Below are 18711 nucleotides of genomic sequence, written 5' to 3' on the forward strand. Positions count from 1 at the left end.
TAGAGCAGGTCTTAGACCATACTTTATCATTTAGAGACCCAACATGAGCGTGCACTCGGTGCAACAGTGGGCGAAAAAATCTCCCCTTTAACGGGTAGAAACCTCAGAACCAGGCTCTGGGTGGACGGCCATCTGCCTCGACCGGTTGGGTTGAGAGAGAGAGAGAGAGAGAGAGAGAGCGAGAGCGAGAGAGAGAGCGAGAGAGCGAGAGCGAGAGAGAGAGAGCGAGAGCGAGAGAGAGAGAGAGAGAGAGAGAGAGAGAGAGAGAGAGAGAGAGCGAGAGAGAGAGAAATGGTGGAGGCAAGCTATAGAGTGAATGAAGAGAGGGAGCGGTGTTAGTAAGAACAAAGAAGTTAATCATAGAAATAAAACGTTATTTGCTGACACCATGAAATGTCCTTAACACAGCAAAATAAGAAGAAAATAGAGAATCCAATCCCGGCAGAGGACTGCAGGGTCTCTGCAGATACAGACGCCCCCACATACTGAGAGAGGGATGCACAGCAACCACAATAATAGCACAACAGCTAGCTTGATAGAATAGAGTGATAATAGTAATAGCAGAAATATGATAGAAATATGATTACTACTATTAATAATAGCAGTGATAGTGGCAGTAATATTAATGAAAGTATGGCTGATAATTATGATAGGATGATCATGAATAATTATGATGATAAATGCAGACTGTGACTTTTGGTGCTTATTTAATGTCTCACTGAGAATTAGATGAGGAGATCATTATCACTGTCATCTCTACGCGTTCAATACAGCTTGTTCTTTTTTTTCCGCATCAATGTTCAAACACACATCTCATGTAAGTGATTGCATCACCACTCATACCACCATGATATCACAGTGGTGCTTCTAACTGGTTTCAGCTCAGTAGTAAGTTCAGTATGTTGCTGGTTTGTTGTTCAGTACAAAGCTAGGCCTATACGACTGCTGTTTATGGGGTTAATAACTCAGCAGTCATCTGTCTGCCACAGAGTTAGTTCATAATGATCCCCTCTGTGGTCATGTCTAGAAGGTAACCCCCAAGATGTGAGATGGTTAAAGGGATAGTTTGGGTTTTTTGAAGTGGGGTTGTATGAGGTACATATAGAGGAGGCTGCTCCTCTATTTTTCAGAGGCAAGAGGGAAATCAAAATATAAAAAAAAAAGGAATTGGTTGAATTACAAAATCTCAATATCTCTTCATTGGAGAAAATCCATTAGGCCTATTGAAATTCTGATTTAAATGCTTCAACGGCGACTTCTGCAGGGCAGGCAAGACAGTGGTGATGGAGGCAGGGACCTCTTCTATCAGTTCAATGTATTTAATTTTTTCCATGCTAATCTGTGATTGGTCAAAACACATAAAATGTCGTTCCACGGGAGGACATCCTCTCTCGGCTCGTTACCAATCAACAAGCAGAAGAACACAATATTGACTTTGAATGGTGAAGTCCTTTTGATCAAGGCTAGTTCTTTAGCATAGCTTCGAGTCAGTGTGCTCAGCTCGGCTAAGCATGTCTCAGAGCTACCTGTATTCAAATATTAACATTGATCTTCTCATCTAACTCTCGTCTCTCGTGTGTTTTCTTTCAGGGAAGACACTGGGTTACACCTTTGACAACAAGAACTTCCACAATGTTTCTTTGGGTCAGGGTCAGGAGGTCATAGCTGAACAAGCCCTCGATTTGGCAGCTAGGAACGGACACTGGGTGATATTACAGGTACAGTAGAACCATAAACTCATACCGTATATTAAGTATAATGCATAATAAATACTGATGTGTATTTTACACTCAGTGCATAAATTCACTATTCTCAGAAAGCCTAATGTGTTTTCATGAGAACATTTTACCATAGTGGGCAGATCCAATTATAGTTATTTGAACACTAATATGAATGTGTGATGAGTATGATTGTTAAAACATTGTGGCTCTTACTAAATTGTCCATTCAGTGCCCATACAGCCCGAACAAAAGGTGCCAATTCATAAAATATATGGTGAGGTTGCAAAAAAAATGTGCATACAGATACACACACAAAAAGGTTTATCTAAAACACTGTTTTCAGAATGAATACGGGGTTCATTTTGTGTCAAGTATTTTCTATACTGTAGTAGTTTTAGGTGGCATATTTCCTTTATCTGTGCACGTTGTGAATGAGGTATATTATCACATTGTTTTTCATCGCAGACTCGATGGGATGTTTGCTTTCGTCCCAGGTTTGTCTGCATGGAAACGTGAATTTAATTTTCTGCGGAAATTTCCTAACCGAGAGGGCATTATACAGTACAATATCCACGCCGTGTCTGTTCTCCTCTTATCTGGAGGGCAAGGCTGCCGTTTGCATTTTAAGTGGAAACCTTGGTAGAATTCTAATGGGAAGTATCGACAGATATGAACCGCAGACTGGGCACTGCGGGACACCCTTTTCATTTAATTCACACAGCTGGTAGAAGTTCAAAAAAAAAAAAAAAAGATTGGGACACCATCACTCTCTGCTCCAGACCCAGGATAGCAAAGACAAGCAGTTGTTTAATTACCTTTGCATAAGAATCTCAATCGATAGGCTTAAAAAGGCCTTGTCCCCCTGGCAACAAACCTCCCACTCGCTTTATCATCAGCTGTCTGTTAGTCTGCCCGCTGAGAGCCACCCCCGTGGCACTGGCCGGGGAGGGAGGGAGGGAGGGAGGGGAGGGGAGGTATCATTCTCATCTCTGTCCTGTTTTTACCAACAGTATCTTCTCCTGATATAATGCTCCATCTTCTCTTCCTCTTCCCTCCCTCTCATCCTGCCACATAACGTTCATACATAAGCCCTTATCGTTTTCTCATACTGCTCTTATCAATCCTCACGTCCTCCCACCTTTCTCGCTAACCTGCTATCTCTCCCTCCCCTCCTCACCTTCTCATCACAGCCATCCACCTACCTATGCTCCAACCTCCCCCCCTCTCGTCTCACAGTCCTCCTTTGCTCTCTCGCTGCCAGGCCCGGCTCCATCAGCGGAGGGCTGGGTCAATGGCAGGTTCCCCCTCGCTGACGGGTAATTATACTGCAGAACAGTAGCTCCTGGTCAGATAGGCCTCAGAGACAGAGATGCAGAAACTTTGAAAGCAGCCCATTGGGAAAGGAGGGGAGGGAGAGTGGCGAAGGGGGGGAGATGCAATCAATCGGGCAGATTGGAGTTGAATATCCCACATGGGCCAGGCAGTCTGAATCAAGTGGCCTGAACTCTTCAGCCTCTTTGCACATTTACTGCTAAAGCAACCCCATCTGCAGCCGCTGGCAGAAAATGTTGCAGATAGCAGAGAAAGTAGGAGAGACAATTTCACCAAAATGCTCATCATGATATCAGGAACCATTAACGCTGCGGTAATGTGGTGTGTGCTGTAACCATTCGGCTATCAAGATGCTTCTTTTCCTTTCTTTTTAGGCTTTACAGCCAGTATCAGACACACCGCTTCGACACCACGGTTTGTTTACATTCTTGTTCCAGGAAGTGAGTCCCTAACACCTCCTTCCTGATGACATCACGCAGGTTGTGAAAGTCAGCGAGATATGATGTAGTGTAGTCTGTCATGTCTCCTGGCTGAGTCACGGCAAGAATTTATGACTCTCTAATAATTTAATCTGACACAGAGATCATTTTAATTAGGGATGGACCGATACCACCGGCCCGTCTCGCCCGCACCGTCAGGGAGGTGGAGCGTGAGGACCCGAAAGATGGTGACGAGAGGTTAACGTCACGCTGCCGTTAAGTGGTATCCGTGACGTTGTATCGGAGCCATTTTGCGAGTACGAGTACATGAGCACAGTATCGGACCCGATACCCGATATTGGTATCGATATCGGTGCAAAATATTGTGCAGCAGGACTCCAGAGTGTGATAGTGGCATATACCACCAAAAATCTGTCCTAATGACTAATGGTCTGTCTCTGTGTGAGTGTATGTGCGAAACCGCGCCCTGTAGTCCTCCTCGAGCGACATCGCAACCATAAAACCAACCGGAAATTCAAAATGAAGAGAACTATTGATTGTCTTTACGTCAAGAAAAAAATGCTGCAGTGCCCGTTACACCTGTCGTCGGCCCTGAGCAGCCCAGCCCAAACCCCATATCATCTGTAGAGCACTGCTCCAACACCTGTCTTCCCGGTCCCCCCTAAGATGCCTAAACCTGGAATCATTTCACAAGTGCGGAGAGCAAAAGGTGCGTCTGTGTGTGTGTGTGTGTGTGAGACACTACTGTACGTTTAATAACACGAGGCAACTTTACAGCTAATTTCTCCTCTGCTCCGATGATCGCCAAACAGCTGCTCGTAGCACATCTCTGTCGCTTGTCCACTCACTCGCTACACACACACATTACATCACGCTGCTCTTACACCAACGTAATACGTCAACATGTGGATACATGACGTTACCGGACGTAGACTGTTAAACTCACTATTGATGCGTCAAAGTGATCCACCCTATTATTCCCTGATCACCCTACATTGTGAACAACCAATCTGTGTTGAAATCAGCAGGACGAGAGCTTAACGGGAGGTGACATTTTATTACCGTGGTATTGAATTGGTATCGAGAATCGTGGAATTTCACTGGTATTGGTATCGACTACTAAATTTCTGGTATGGTGACATCCCTAGTGTAGGCCTATGGGAACTGACAAAACACTTAAAATGTATTATTGCAGTGGCAAAAGGCGCAATGAAACATTTTGGGTGCACCTAAATGATGTGCTGGTGTGCCTAAATGAAAAAGTTCGGCGCACCAGTGCCACCAATGTGAAAAGTTAGTCTGGAGCCCTGTGTAGTCTGAACCTGGCATAAAGAAGAACCCGATAGCTTTGGTATTCTTTTGAAACTTGAATAACTCATTTAAGTCTTACATTGAGAGTTGAACAAGATTCATTTAAACTATTGATGTAGAGATTTAGCCGTCGAGGATGGCAAGGAATAAATTGAACAGTTTCAGCTACCTTGACAAATATCAGTATTGTGGCCCTTTTTTTTTTTTAAATCAATGAGTAGGATTTTACTAAAACAACAATGTATAAACTGATAGAAAAGTAATCCCTCTCAACCATCACTTCTGCCCCACTAGAAGTGTGTGGGGGTGTGTGTTTCTGCAGAGACCCTGCAGCCCTCTGCCTGGTTGTCTTATTTTGCTGTGTTCGGGACGTTTCTGGACATCAGCCTCTATAAACACTGGGCGGACACAGCGCCGAAAAAATTAAATATATATAGCGAGGCGAAAAGCCAAGCTCGTTCCAAAACGAGAGTGAATCTATAGGCTTGGCTTTCACCCGCTGGCGAGCACCGTAAACCGAACCGACCGCGGTCAGCCGGGGAGGAGGGGCCAACTTTTAATGTTGTGATTACAACCGACAAATCCTACTCAGTCTGCCTTTAAGTAGTAGTGTAAAGTGAATTATCTTGCAGTGGAAGAGTGAATCATATTAAAGGGTAACTTTGGTATTTTTCATCGTAGACCCTATTTTCTCATGTTTTTGTGTCTAAGTGACTAATGGAGACAACAATTTGTGAAACTGGTCCAGTATTGAGGGAGAGCGCTGCAACCGGCAGCCGGGAAACGAGCTGTGAGGGCTAATGAGCAGCGTCAATGTAAAGTTGGGTCCACTATAAGTGCTTGTTTTTCACCACTGACAGGCTCAGACTGTTATTATAAGTGTCTGACAACATTATGGAAACGACCCTACAGAGAAATAACATGTTCTCTTTACCTTTCTCTTCATCCGGCCTGTTCGTTATTGTGTCTCGTTGTGAAATCTGAATATCCATATATTCTGGCTCAAATAAATGCAAATTCAAAGACCTCACCCACATTGTGAAAATCATATAAATATTCAGCCATGACATTGAAAATCTTTTAGCTAACACTAAGCTACGCTTTCTTTACTCCAACACTGGCACTCCCATTTCCACCATGGATGTATCCCACTATTCCACCGCTGTCTTCCAGCAACACGTCACCTCGCAAGATTTCAGACGGAGACTTCTTCTTGAGCGAGACTCTTTCCATAATGTTGTCAGACACTTCAAATAACAATCAGAGCCTGTCTTGGCAAAAACAAGCACTGTTAGTGGACGTAAATGACGGTGCCAGCTTGCCCCATAGCACCATATTACAGCCTGTTTAGCAGCTGTCGTCTACAGCGCTCTCGCACAATACTGGACAGAAGTTCAGAAATTGTTGTCCCCATTAGTCGCCCTTTAAGCATCATTTTATAGTTTTTATAACAGATGTTGTGAAATGGGAGAAATATTTTTACCTACTGTGAATCCACGTTTTAAAGTTTTTCTTTTACTGGTATCCTAAACACAAAAGCACAGTTTTATCTATCAAATGGTTATGCCTTTGGATTTCGGTGGAAAAGGCTCTGCTCTGAGGAAGTCCTCAAAGAATCAGAAACCGACATGGATTCTGCTGGGAGAACTAATAACAAGTACATAAATACGTTACTATATCAAAACTGTATCCCAGGAGGAGGTCAGGCTGGTGGAGGGAATATAAAGGCTCAGTAGAAAACCAGGTTTGAACCCAAATGCACAACTCTGAGGTTATGTAAAAGTTCACATTTACTCGTGGTCAAAAACAGACAGAAGTCAAAACCAGGCAAACTTTTCTGAAAGGGGTCCGGTGAGAGTTCAAAGGGTCAGAAGGGGATCATGCAGGCTACAGTAGGTCAGGCAGACAATCTGGCAGGGAGTGAGTGGAAATGGGCCGGTTTATACAGTATATATATATATATACTGCAGGGCTGATGAGGGAACGTGGGAACAGGTGAGCAGATGGGGGGGAAAGTCGGGTGATGGGAAAGGCAGTAAAGGGGTTAGTGGAGGGCAGAAGGGAGTGGCTTTATCTGCACTGACAGGACAGCTAGTATGTGCCAGCGAAAAACACTGAGCAGACAAAAGAATGGATGTCTAGGAGTTGTGACAGGGAGCTGCAGCTGCAAACAGCTGGCATGAGTGTCAGCTGATGGCCACACAGCTGGTAAATGAGTCAATAATTGTGCAGCAATAATGAAAAAGCTTGTGCCAATCAGCTGATGCAAGTGTGATTGTAGTGCTCTGCATCAGCCTATTATGCTTCAATTATGGCAGTTTTAACTATTTCAACTTTGTTTTTCTAAGTAGAAAAACAATTCCCATCAGTTTAGTATAGCAGATGGCTCTTGTACTACAATACCCATGAGCCTCCATGATTATTTGAGTTGTGAGGCTAATGATGGGCTTGTTCGAGATGAGCCAGGCCTGCGCAGAATCGTTCACCGGCGATCGGCTCACAATGCATGCTGGTTAGATTTGTGTCCGATTTGATCCCGACCTGGTCTGACGTCATGCCCACGTGGGCAGCGATAACCTCACGAGATCGAAGCAGCCGCTGATTTAAGAGCCAGGCGACGCAGTTGCTCTACACCGACTGCAAGACCCAGGGCATTATGGGAAACGCCTGGTTGTCACCTGATCAAGGAGCTGATTGGCTCTTATAGTTTCTACAACACCACGTGTTGTAACTCTCTGTCTAATTGTTATATTTATCGCTAGATTGTAGGTTATTAGTTTCATGTTGTGCAATGAAGGTTTCATCTGTTAACAAACATATCTTGTGTGGTTGATTATAATAATAATTATAATAATGAACGTTATTTATAAGCACTCAGTGCTCATTACAAAGTGCTTTACAAGGCAGACATCATAATAAAGGATAGAATCCAACGCCAGATACACGCACATTTCCACATAGATTTACAAACAAATATCAATAAAATCCCAACATGGTCTGAAAACTACAAGTAGCCTACAGATCAGCTCTAACAGGATGTCACTATCTCTGTGACTTCCTGTAAATTCTTTGAAGGCTGCTGGAAACATATTCCATTGTCCCACTTTAGGAAATATGGTTTGGAAAAGTGGGACAGGATGATTTGCCTAATGTATGACAGTATGGATTGTGCAATAACAATGGTTATTTATAGGATTTTAGTCTTCTAATGCATTATTTAAGGTGAAGTGCAAATTATATTCCATATTTGGGGGAGGCTGCATCTTTTTTGGTTTGATTAGGACACATCCTGGGGATTTGGGAGTGGTACTGGGTTTGGATTTAATGTTTTGGCTTCATATCGCAATATATTCCACAAGTCTGAAATGCAAAAAATGTCCCACATTAGGCTAATTCACCCTACATACTGCAGCTGCCCTCACAAAGAACATACTGTTGCATGCAGTATGCGTACAATTGGGACATTTGGACAAAAAGAAAAAGTATGCGATTTGGAACGTATCCTATGTTAATTTCAGCCATGTGCATCATTTTTTAGTGTCCCCTGGAAACAGTTTCCGCTGTGTGCTTCTTGCTAAATAATGTGCATGTGTTGTCAATTGGTGAAGATGTTTTTTTTTTTTTTATTTGCTTGTGTTTTGTCTATTTGCATGTGTGTTGAGCTCTCAGGGTCACTATTACAGTCATATAATGACAGACAGACCATAGCAAACTTTTTATTTTCCATGGCTCCTATGAAATATGATTTAAATGTATAACAGACCTTCACAGCCTGCCACACTCTGACTCCATCCTGCACAGTTGTGAATGTATCCCCACCATTTTTAAATTTAGACTCACTCAGCAGTCTGTCTAGCTGTCAGAGCCCGCGGTGTGTCGGCAGTCTGTTTGTCCCTCAGTCCTGTTCGCTGTGTTCCTACGTCAGTCTGGAGTCTGACTGCTCCTCCACTGCGGGGCCGCCTACTCGCCGCTGTATCCCAGCTGTGCAGCTGTCCTCGGCGCCGCTCCTTGACGAATGTGTTTTTGTGTGTGTGAAAGAGAAATATTGTGTGCGTGCACCTGTTTATTTTTGCTTCTTTAGGAGCCAGTGTGTGTGTGTGTGTGTATGCGTGACAGACAGTTCGATGTGCCATTGTGCTTCCCCTCAGGTTGCGTTTGATAGCAATGCATCAAAGACCTTGCCAGTGGTGTCTTCTAATGGGTTTTAGATTCAACTTTTTATATTATTATGTAAATAGGTGACTCTTTGATGTCGTATCAGCGCAGTCATCGCGGGGCTGGAAGGCCCTTATCAAGAAGACATTGAGGGAACAAAAAATGCTGCACCTGAAAGTTAATTAAAAAGCCATAAAATAGTGACTGCTGCTCTGTCTTGTTTGTTTGTCTGTCGGCCTGCTCGTCTCTCTCTCTCTCTCTCCGTTCCTCCCCCTCTCCTCCCCCTGCAGCCAGAGGATGAATGGTTTCATTACAGTGACAAGTTCTGAGGCAGTCCCTGACTTCCTCTGTTGGCTCTCTTTATTGCCAAACTATTTACATGCCAAGAGGAAGGGTTGTACTGGCTTGATGAAAAAGCGCTTGAATTGAGACTTTTAATTTGTATACCATTCATTATTCTCTAAGGCATCCAGAGGCAAACTAACTTATCCCCGTTCTCAGCTCCCAGCTCCTCCCAGACGTCTCTCTCTCTCACACAATGTAAAATTTTCTTTCTTCTTTTTTTTTTTTCTTCTTTTAAAACGACTCTCCCAAAAAAAAATCGACGTTCCTCTCCCTGTCATGTCCCGTCGTTCGGAAAGAGGCCTAACTTCAGCCATCATAAGGAAGATTAAATATGGAGAGCAAAGGGAAATGAGAAAGTAAAGAAGCTTATGAATTAATGACTGGAGTTATTAGTGCTGTAATTAGATTTAGGGAATGGGCAGCGCTGCGTGGTGAGATGTGGGGGAGGTTAGAGGGGGTGGGGGGGTGCTGACTCCTTATCATTCACAGGATATCCTGTAAGTGTCAGGACAGTTGAGATGGAAAATTGAGCTCATCCATGCTTGTGTGATAGTACAAGTCAGCTCCACTGCCCCGCACCGCGCCGAGAGATGAATATGCAGGATAGTCAGGCTGAGGTTACGCCGGAGAACGGTCGCTTAATGTCAGCAGCCTAGAAATGGGTTTCGAGTGCTGTGTACCATTTAATTTGGTGCCACATCAAAGTCACGGTGAGGAGAGGAGGAGCTGCAACATTTTAATTGCTCCTTTTTGCTAGTTGTCATTACAAACATAAATTATATGGACAACTCCAGCATCAAGTAGCACATTAAGCTATTATGTGTTATCCATTAAAGCCCAGACTTTCACTGGTATCCAACAGAAAACATTATCTGGGTGTAGATTAGGCTCTCTACCCTCACAGAGGGGAATTCATTTTGCCTAACAACCAGCCTACCAATAATATACAGTTTTCCTTTTTAACCCTCTACTTGCTGATCCTGTTCCTTGTAGAATATCCACTTGGTGGCTCGCTGGCTGGGTACTTTAGAGAAACTTCTGGAGCAGCACGCAGAGGGAAGCCACGAGAGCTTCAGGGTGTTTGTCAGTGCCGAGCCCTCCTCCACCCCCGAGGGCCACATCATCCCGCAGGGTATCCTGGAGAACTCCATCAAGATCACCAATGAACCGCCGACCGGCATGCACGCCAACCTGCACAAGGCCCTGGACAACTTCAACCAGGTACTACACCCTCCGAGGTTTCATGTCATTCCTGGAGGTCATCTGATAAAGATGAACTCTTCAGCAGTGGAAAAGAACTAAAACCAAAAAAATCGATGAATCGAGCTTTAAAACAAGCCTCCCCTCAACCAGATACAACCTTAACATGACATTCGTAATTATGTTCCAATTTTAAATTATATTAAATATGTATTTTAATATAACACTCTGAAAAGGGCTTCCATCAAATGATATCATTAATTCCTTAACATAAACAAAAGCAGACGTTCCTATTGGCTCTGCTCCAGCTGGTGGGCGGTGCTTGGTATTTCCTCAACAGATCTCAACGTTGCTGCCGGGTCACAAACTTTCTCATTTTACAGCTAAACAGTCATGGCAGCCATGTTGAGATCAGTTGAGGAAATACCAAGCACCGCCCACCAGCCGGAGCACAGCCAATAGAAACGCTCTCTCTCTCAATGAAATGACCTGTGATTGGTCAAAGTCTCCCGTCACGGGCTAGATTTTCTGAATCCTGAAAACAGAGCCATGAGGAGGTGCAGAAGTCTAGTTATCTCTCAGAACACTTGAATTACAATATGCTGAAAGGTTATTATGGGGTTTTTGCCCAACGATGCCAAAAATATACTGCCTACTGCAGCTTTAATACATGAGGGCTACGGATACTTTATGTTGATGCACGCTACCTTCAGCTGAAGGGCTCATTTTCGTGTTTGCCTTGAGTGGCAGTTGAGGCAACACATGCCAATTTTGACTCCAGATTTCTCATCAAGTTGCCAATTTGCAGAAAAGTAGGAGCTAGCAGATGGGGAGAGTCACCTTTCACTCACTCTGGAATTGCCTCTGACCCGTGGAGGACAGATGTGAAGGAAGCACACGCTTACACCAGACGTCTGTGTGGTTACGTTCTGCAGGGAGACGGCGGTGGTGCGTTACGTGAGGACTGAGATCACAACAAAGTCTATCTGCTACTTTTTGTGTTTGTTATTGGAGAGCGTCCAGACAATATCATGCTCGGGGGGCTGTTCTGCAGCTAGAACGGATCAGTGCGCTGCAGTGGCCTCTCCCTTTTCTCTACCTTATCAGTTCTCCTCTCTATCTAAGCCTTACCATTACCTCAGTGCTTCGCTGCCAATGCATCTTCCTCTGCACCATTACCTGAGTGCTCGGCTTCCTCCCCAGTCCATTTCCACGATCCTTAGTTTGCCGATGTCTATCTGCCTGATAAGCGCAACGTGCTCGTGAGCCATGCCTTTATGCAGACCCACAGCAAGGTCTACTGAGGTAAGGATGGGGGAATATTCCAGTCATGTGTGCTCAGTGAAAGCTAATCAATGTTAGGCTAACTCTCTGTAATAGCCCACCCGCGTGGCTAAAGCCAGCGCTAAGCCAGAGAAATGACAGTTTCTTTCCTCTTGACCTTTTCACTGGGATATGTGTACAGCTCTGCTGCCTATTTCCACCCCAAGAAGCCGAGAAGACGGAGTCTGGGTGGGCTAAAAAGTTAATGTCTGGCACAATGGTTTAGGTTTTTACTGAGATAACATTTGTATAATACTTTTGTGAAATAAGCTGTTATGGATTTATCCGTTCCCCGTTCGCTGAAACTGATCGATTCTGTTTATCTGTCAAATTTTCTGGTTATTCAGACTCACGCCTATATCTTGATGCTAATCTCGGACATCTGTCAGTTCAGAGATATTGAGGTGTGTTTTTCAGTGCATGTGCAAAGCTTGTGTGTGTCTGTGCACTCTCACTGGATGTCGTTTCTCTCCAGTCCACAGGTCATGAATAGGGAGGCTATGCGTCTCTTTCAGCTGTGTTGAGCAGAGGAGCAGCGTGCAGAATATTAACTAAATCTCTGAAAGGGTGTGTGTGTGTGTGTGTGTGTGTGTGTGAGTGATTGGTAGTCAGCCTTCACTGTACTTGTGTGTATGTGCGTGCGCGTCGTCGGAGTCAGCTCCCCAGGGTACTGCAGCAGAGGAAGTGAAAGGGTCTTCACCGTGGCACTCACCATGACACATGCTGGAATAAAGAGAATTTAACCTTCCTATTTCCATAGGGGTTATTGGCATGCTTATTTAACTGTCTCTCCCTCCAGAGATTACAATGCCATTTATGTCCAGTTTTTTTTATTTGCTTGTCTGGAATAATGAGCCCAGGAGACGGTCGGAGGCTGAAGGCGCCTGACAAGTTGTGACAATTAAAAAGGAATCTCATTGTCGGGTTTATTGCCATCTAGTCATCTCATTGTCCGTCTGTTAGTGTGCCGCAGCGCTGGGGCCTCGACTAAATAAAACAGGCCTGCCTGCCACAACTTTTTACCTGTAACACACCACCGTGGCTCAGTCAATGCAGCTGTACAGTTCAGGAGGCTCTTTGTTTTTCTTGTTTTCCAGGACACGCTGGAAATGTGTGCGCGAGAGAATGAGTTTAAGAGCATCCTGTTTGCCCTGTGCTACTTCCATGCGGTGGTGGCAGAGAGGAGGAAGTTTGGTCCTCAGGGCTGGAACAAATCGTACCCTTTTAACACAGGAGACCTCACCATTTCCATCAACGTCCTCTACAACTACCTGGAAGCCAATCCTAAGGTAGATGTTTATTCTTTTATTCCTGTGAAAAGGATTACAAAGACCACCGTTTGTAATCTTAATTGGAAATCTAAACACGCGTGACCTCAGCTACACCACGAGCCACTTTCTAGTAAAGCAGCATCCCCTCCGTCTCTAATTCCCAGGTGCCATACGATGACCTGCGCTACTTGTTCGGTGAGATCATGTACGGGGGTCACATCACGGACGACTGGGACCGCCGTCTGTGCCGGACCTACCTGGAGGAATTTATCAAGCCTGAGATGATGGAGGGAGAGCTGCACCTAGCGCCTGGCTTCCCCTTGCCTGGAAACATGGACTACAACAGTTACCACCAGGTGAGGCCGACTCAGATCAATTCCTAGCCTTCGATTACATGAAAGGTAAATTAAGATTAAAACTAGAAAGGCGAGGTCTCTGCCAGGTGTGTCTGCAACACAACTGCTGTAATGTCTGATTGAATGATTACAACCCAGAATAGGCTAATATCACTGCAACCACGACAGGTCCGTGAGCATGCAGCCATAAATGAGCACCCAATCTATTATGCAGACACACACACTGACTCACGCACACACACGACCTATGTCATTATCTCCTAGCGGAGATAAAAAGGTTAAAAAGCAGGTAAAAAGTGTGAATTCAGGCAATAAACACAATGTAACCCATAGTTAGAAAACAAGAAAATATTAAAGATACAGTGTGCAGAGTACCCCTCCGCTCACTCCTCCCTTTCCAAGACTGCGGTAACGTGAGTAGCTGAGTGCAAAATCATGGTAATTCCGTTGGCCTCCCTCAGAGATCATCCATACCATAATAACACTACTTTAGGAGCAACAGGAAGTCAGACGGCGGCTCGCGGTACCACAGTTTTGCAGTTGCTCGAGAACTACGGTGGCCTTCAGGTAACGTAACAATGTGAAAGTCTCTCTCTAGAGCCAGAGTTTGGTTTGTCCGTTCTGGGTTACTGTAGAAACATGGAGGAGCAACTAGGAGGACTCCGTGAAGAGGACCCGCTCCCTATGGAGGTATGAAGGGCTCATTCTAAGCTAAAGAAAACACAAATATTCTTAGTTTCAGGTGATTATACACTAATGAAAAACATAGTTATGGATGGTAAATTAACTTGCATTTATAGAGAGCCTTTCTAGCCTTCCGACCACTCAAAGCTCTTTGTCAGCATTCACCCATTCACTCACACATTCATACACTGATGGCAGAGGCTGCCATGCAAGGAGCCAACCTGCCCATCAGGATCTAATCTTCTTAGCTGTCCATCGTGTCCGATGATGACGGTTGCACCAGGGGGTTGGGGGAGTGTTCAGCGCTGTTGGCGCTGGTGCCACTTCATGTGGCTGTGGAGGCCGATGCGCGAGCCACACACTCGCCCGCAGATGGGGCAAGGGAGCCCAGATGTTGTTGTAATGCCAGTTGCCCGCTGGTGTCGTTGGGCACGCCTTTCGGTCCTCCTCTGTTGGGTGGTGTGGTGTATTTGTTCGGTCGCTCTGGCACAGGTGACCTACTAGGCTGACCTATCAAGTGCCAGATGTTCCAGATGGGTGGGATTTATGTTGCAGCGCTTGAGGAGGTCTTTAGTGTAGTCCTTGTAGCGCCTCTTTTGTCCGCCAGCAGCCCGTTTTGCGTTGCTGAGTTGCCCATAGAGGGCTTGGCGGGGCAAGCGGTGGTCGGGCATGCGGATAGTATGCCCTATCCAGCGGAGATGTTTTTTTTGCTAGTGTTGCTTCCATGCAGATGGAGTTGGTCATGGAAAGGATCTCTGTGTGAGGCACCCGATCTTCCCAAGAGAGGCCGAGGATTTTTTGGAGGCATCGAATGTGGAAGGCCTCCAAGCTTTTGATATGCCGTCTGTATGGGGTCCATGTTTCTGCCCCATAGAGTAGAGTGGGGGCACATACCGCGTTGTAAACAGCCACCTTGGTACTGATCTTTAGGTTTTTGTTTTGGAATACCCTTCTATGGAGTCGCCCAAAGGTTGATGAGGCTTTGTTGATGCGACTGTTTATTTCAGTGTCAAGGGAGCAGTCTGAGGAGAGTGTGGAGCCAAGATAGGTGAACTGGTGAACTACTGTGAGTGGAACACCACCTATTTGAAAGCTAGGGGGTGAAGGAGGTTGGGTAGTGAGTTGTGCCATGACTTCGGTTTTTTGAACATTGACCTGGAGACCAAAGGACTGGTATAGGCTGGAGATTGTGTTAAGGGCATGCTGCATGGACTCTGGGCTATGTGTAAAGACAGCGTAGTCATCTGCATATTGGAGCTCACGGATTTGGCTTGTCTTTGTCTTTGTGTAGGCCTGGAGCCGTCGGATGTTGAATAGACTTCCATCAAGGCGGTACTCCAGGTGAACTCCATCTCTGTGTTCCAGGGTATGGTGGAAGAGGTGGGTAATGGCTGAAAGGAGGAGATTGAACAGGACCAGTGCCAAGACACAGCCCTGTTTCACCCCAGTGTTGACCTTGAAGGGCTCTGACTGGAGTCCTCCTGTGAGAACCCTGGCTTGCATCCCATCATGCAGTTGCTGCAGGATGGAAAGAAACTTGGGTGGTACCCCAAGTTTTGGGAGCTGTTTCCAGAGCAACTCACGGTTTATGGTGTCAAAGGCTTTGCTAGGGTCAATGAAGGCTATGTACAGGTCCTTGCATTGTTCTCTGCTCTTCTTTAGTAGCTGCCGTAAAACAAAGATCATGTTAGTAGTGGATCTGGACTTCCGAAAACCACATTGCGTTTCTGGGAGAGCACTTTCCTGAATGTACTCCATCAGCCTATTGAGCATGATCTTTGCCAGCACTTTCCCTGCGGTGGAGAGGAGAGAGATTCCGAGGCTGTTCCCACAGATGGCTCTGTCGCCCTTCTGTTTATAGATGACCACAATGTTAGCGTCCTTCCTATCCTGAGGGACTATCTCGGACTTCCAGATGTTTATGATCAGGAGATGTAGGCGGCGTGTGAGGAGGAACCCCCCATGTTTGAGGATCTCTGCTGGGATGCCATCAGGTCCTGCACTTTTGTTTTTCTTTAGGCTCTCAATGGCTTTACGGGTTTCAGAGAACTGTGGTGGAGTGTCAAGAGGGAGGATTGGTGGAAGGTCTGGGAGTTTATTGAGGATATGGAGATCAACGGGGTTGGTGTGGTTGAGGAGGGTCTCAAAATGATCCGCCCAGCGGCCAAGAATATCATGGCAGTCCTTGAGAAGAGTGTTCCTGTTTGCTGATCGGACAGGGGCGATGGTTTGCTTCCTGGGGCCATATATGGCTTTGATGGCATCATAGAAGCCCTGGGTGTTGTTGCAGTCTGCAAACTTTTGGATTTCTTGTGCCCTCTGTATCCACCATGCGTCTTCCATGGTCTTTTGTCAGCATTCACCCATTCACACACACATTCATACACTGATGGCAGAGGCTGCCATGCAAGGAGCCAACCTGCCCATCAAGACCTAATCTAAATACTCATTCACACACAGACGGCACAGCCTTCACGAGCAGTTTGGGGTTCAGTATCTTGCTCAAGGACACTTCAACATGTGACCGGAGGAGCCGGGGATCGAACCACCGACCTTCCGATGGGTGTACGACCTGCTCTACCTCTGAGCCACAGCTGCCACAGTTATGATACAGTTATATTCCATTTCTGCCAATAGATCCCACGAATTGTTACACACTGTACCTTTAAGACTGCAGCAGTGGCTCTCTGGGTGTTTTCACGGGGCCACTGGGGGTCCCAAAGGGACTTTTATGTGAGCAAATTAATGGTGGTTTAATATTGCTAGAATCGAATCACTATAATTAAAAGCATTTTTTCACTATCACTATTCCCCATGTACAGTGTAGAGTTCTACAATTCAATGCTAAATCAATAACAATAAAACTCTTTCCATATTCCTGAGTCATAAAAGATTGTAGTTTGAGTTGTGTATATTTCTCTGAGGTGGAGCTGCTCCGTGGGTAGAGAGAGTTTGCCAGTAAGTCTTACGAAGTAACACTGAAAGTTAAAAGGCATGAAAGTTGCAATAAGTGGAACTAGATGAGTCATGGAACACAAAATATTTATATAGCTGCACCACGAAGTCTGAACAACCGACACCAGTCCATTACAGAATTATACCATCTATGTCACCAAACATCTTTCACCTTATTGTTTTGGTTTGACAGCTCTCAACTTTAATGTTTAAGTTCCATCCCACTGTTCTTATCAACCCTGTCTGGAGCAACACCTGGTATGACCAGCTGTTTTAACTGTTTTAGCTAGACAGGATATTCATTAGAGATATCTGCAACGTAATTTTGTCTAGTTAAGACTCTAATTCAAGATATCCCTAATTCTATTTTGAATAGGCAAAACTCTACTTTTAGATATCCGTAATTACATTTTGACTAGTACGATTCAAACTACTTTTGTCATTCATCTGTATGGGTTTTGTCATTACAGATATCCACAATTCAGTTGCGGATATCCCCAATAGGAATTTGCAGAATTATGAGTAGTCATAATTCCAGTTCAAGATATCTTCAATTCCCCTCAATTGTAGATATCTACATTGTGCTTTTTAGATATCTAAAATTAACTTTAGCTTCAGTTAAAATTCAGTTATCCAGTCAGAATGATGTAGATATCTTGAACTGGAGTTACGGATAGTCAAAATGTAGTTACGGATATCTAAAATTAGAGTTTTGACTAGCAAAAGTGACGTTGCGGATATACGTTAGCTTAGCTCTGTGTCTAGCGTAACGTTAGCAAGTGTCCGACAGACCGTGTGTGTGTGGCGGTGGTGAGTGTGGGGTTGTCGGTGGCGTTCTAGCTGTGAACGTAGCAGTGCAGTGTGTGTACAGTTTATTTGTTGGTGAATAAATGCTACAACTCCTCAAGACCCGAGCCAACTTCCTGTATCTTGTAACACCGGCTCACACTCTCTTAAGGTGGACTGTTAAGGTGGACCAGCTTTTCTCCTTTAAGTGACGAGCCACTCCTCTGAGTTTTGCTCAGCTTTTTATTTAATTTTTTATATTTCTTTGAACCGTTTAACCGATTGCATTAATCGGTTAAAATTCTTACTGCTGGTTAAACGGTTAATTATTAAAATCCCTGGTGCCCACCTTTTGTAAAATTCTCACTATCTGCAATCTTTGCACATTTCAACTATGGTATGGTTAAGGTTAGGGAAAGATCGTGGTTATGGTACATAAAAAGTCTATCTTTAATCGTTCATGCATTATTGTTGAAGTCTGAGACATGAGATAAACTTCGGCCTCCTGCATGAAAGTCAGCCTCCCTTTCAGCTACACACCCGTCCACCACCAAAACCTCTACACTTTTACATTCTACTTTGGGCAAATTGCTTCTTGACATTGACATTGAACATCAGCACTGAAGGTACAAAAAGTTCCAATATAGACTTAATTCCTGGGATATTGGGTGATGTCACCAAGCGTCCAATTTTTTCTTAAAAATGCACAAATGCCTTTAGCTTTGCCACCGTCTGGTGTGACCGGGCGGAGGCAGAACCCAGGAGCTTCAGCCACCAGGCTGCCCTGGTAGTTAAACATTAAAACATGCTGAAAATAAACATACCACATACA

At 44.8% G+C, this 18711-nt stretch overlaps 1 protein-coding gene across 4 annotated transcripts in view; it reads left to right on the forward strand.

The window, feature by feature from the left end:
* Positions 1 to 18711, forward strand: part of dnah9 (dynein, axonemal, heavy chain 9) — a 181282-nt gene that overhangs the window by 144108 nt on the left and 18463 nt on the right. For all 4 annotated transcript variants that reach the window (XM_074620497.1, XM_074620498.1, XM_074620499.1 and 1 more), the window contains 4 exons: positions 1591 to 1718; positions 10298 to 10525; positions 12925 to 13116; positions 13263 to 13454. In XM_074620497.1, coding sequence (XP_074476598.1) covers positions 1591 to 1718; positions 10298 to 10525; positions 12925 to 13116; positions 13263 to 13454 — 740 coding nt within the window. The remainder of the gene's footprint in view (positions 1 to 1590; positions 1719 to 10297; positions 10526 to 12924; positions 13117 to 13262; positions 13455 to 18711) is intronic.

The sequence above is a fragment of the Sebastes fasciatus genome, chromosome 20, assembly GCF_043250625.1.
Source record: "Sebastes fasciatus isolate fSebFas1 chromosome 20, fSebFas1.pri, whole genome shotgun sequence".
Lineage (NCBI taxonomy): Eukaryota > Metazoa > Chordata > Actinopteri > Perciformes > Sebastidae > Sebastes > Sebastes fasciatus.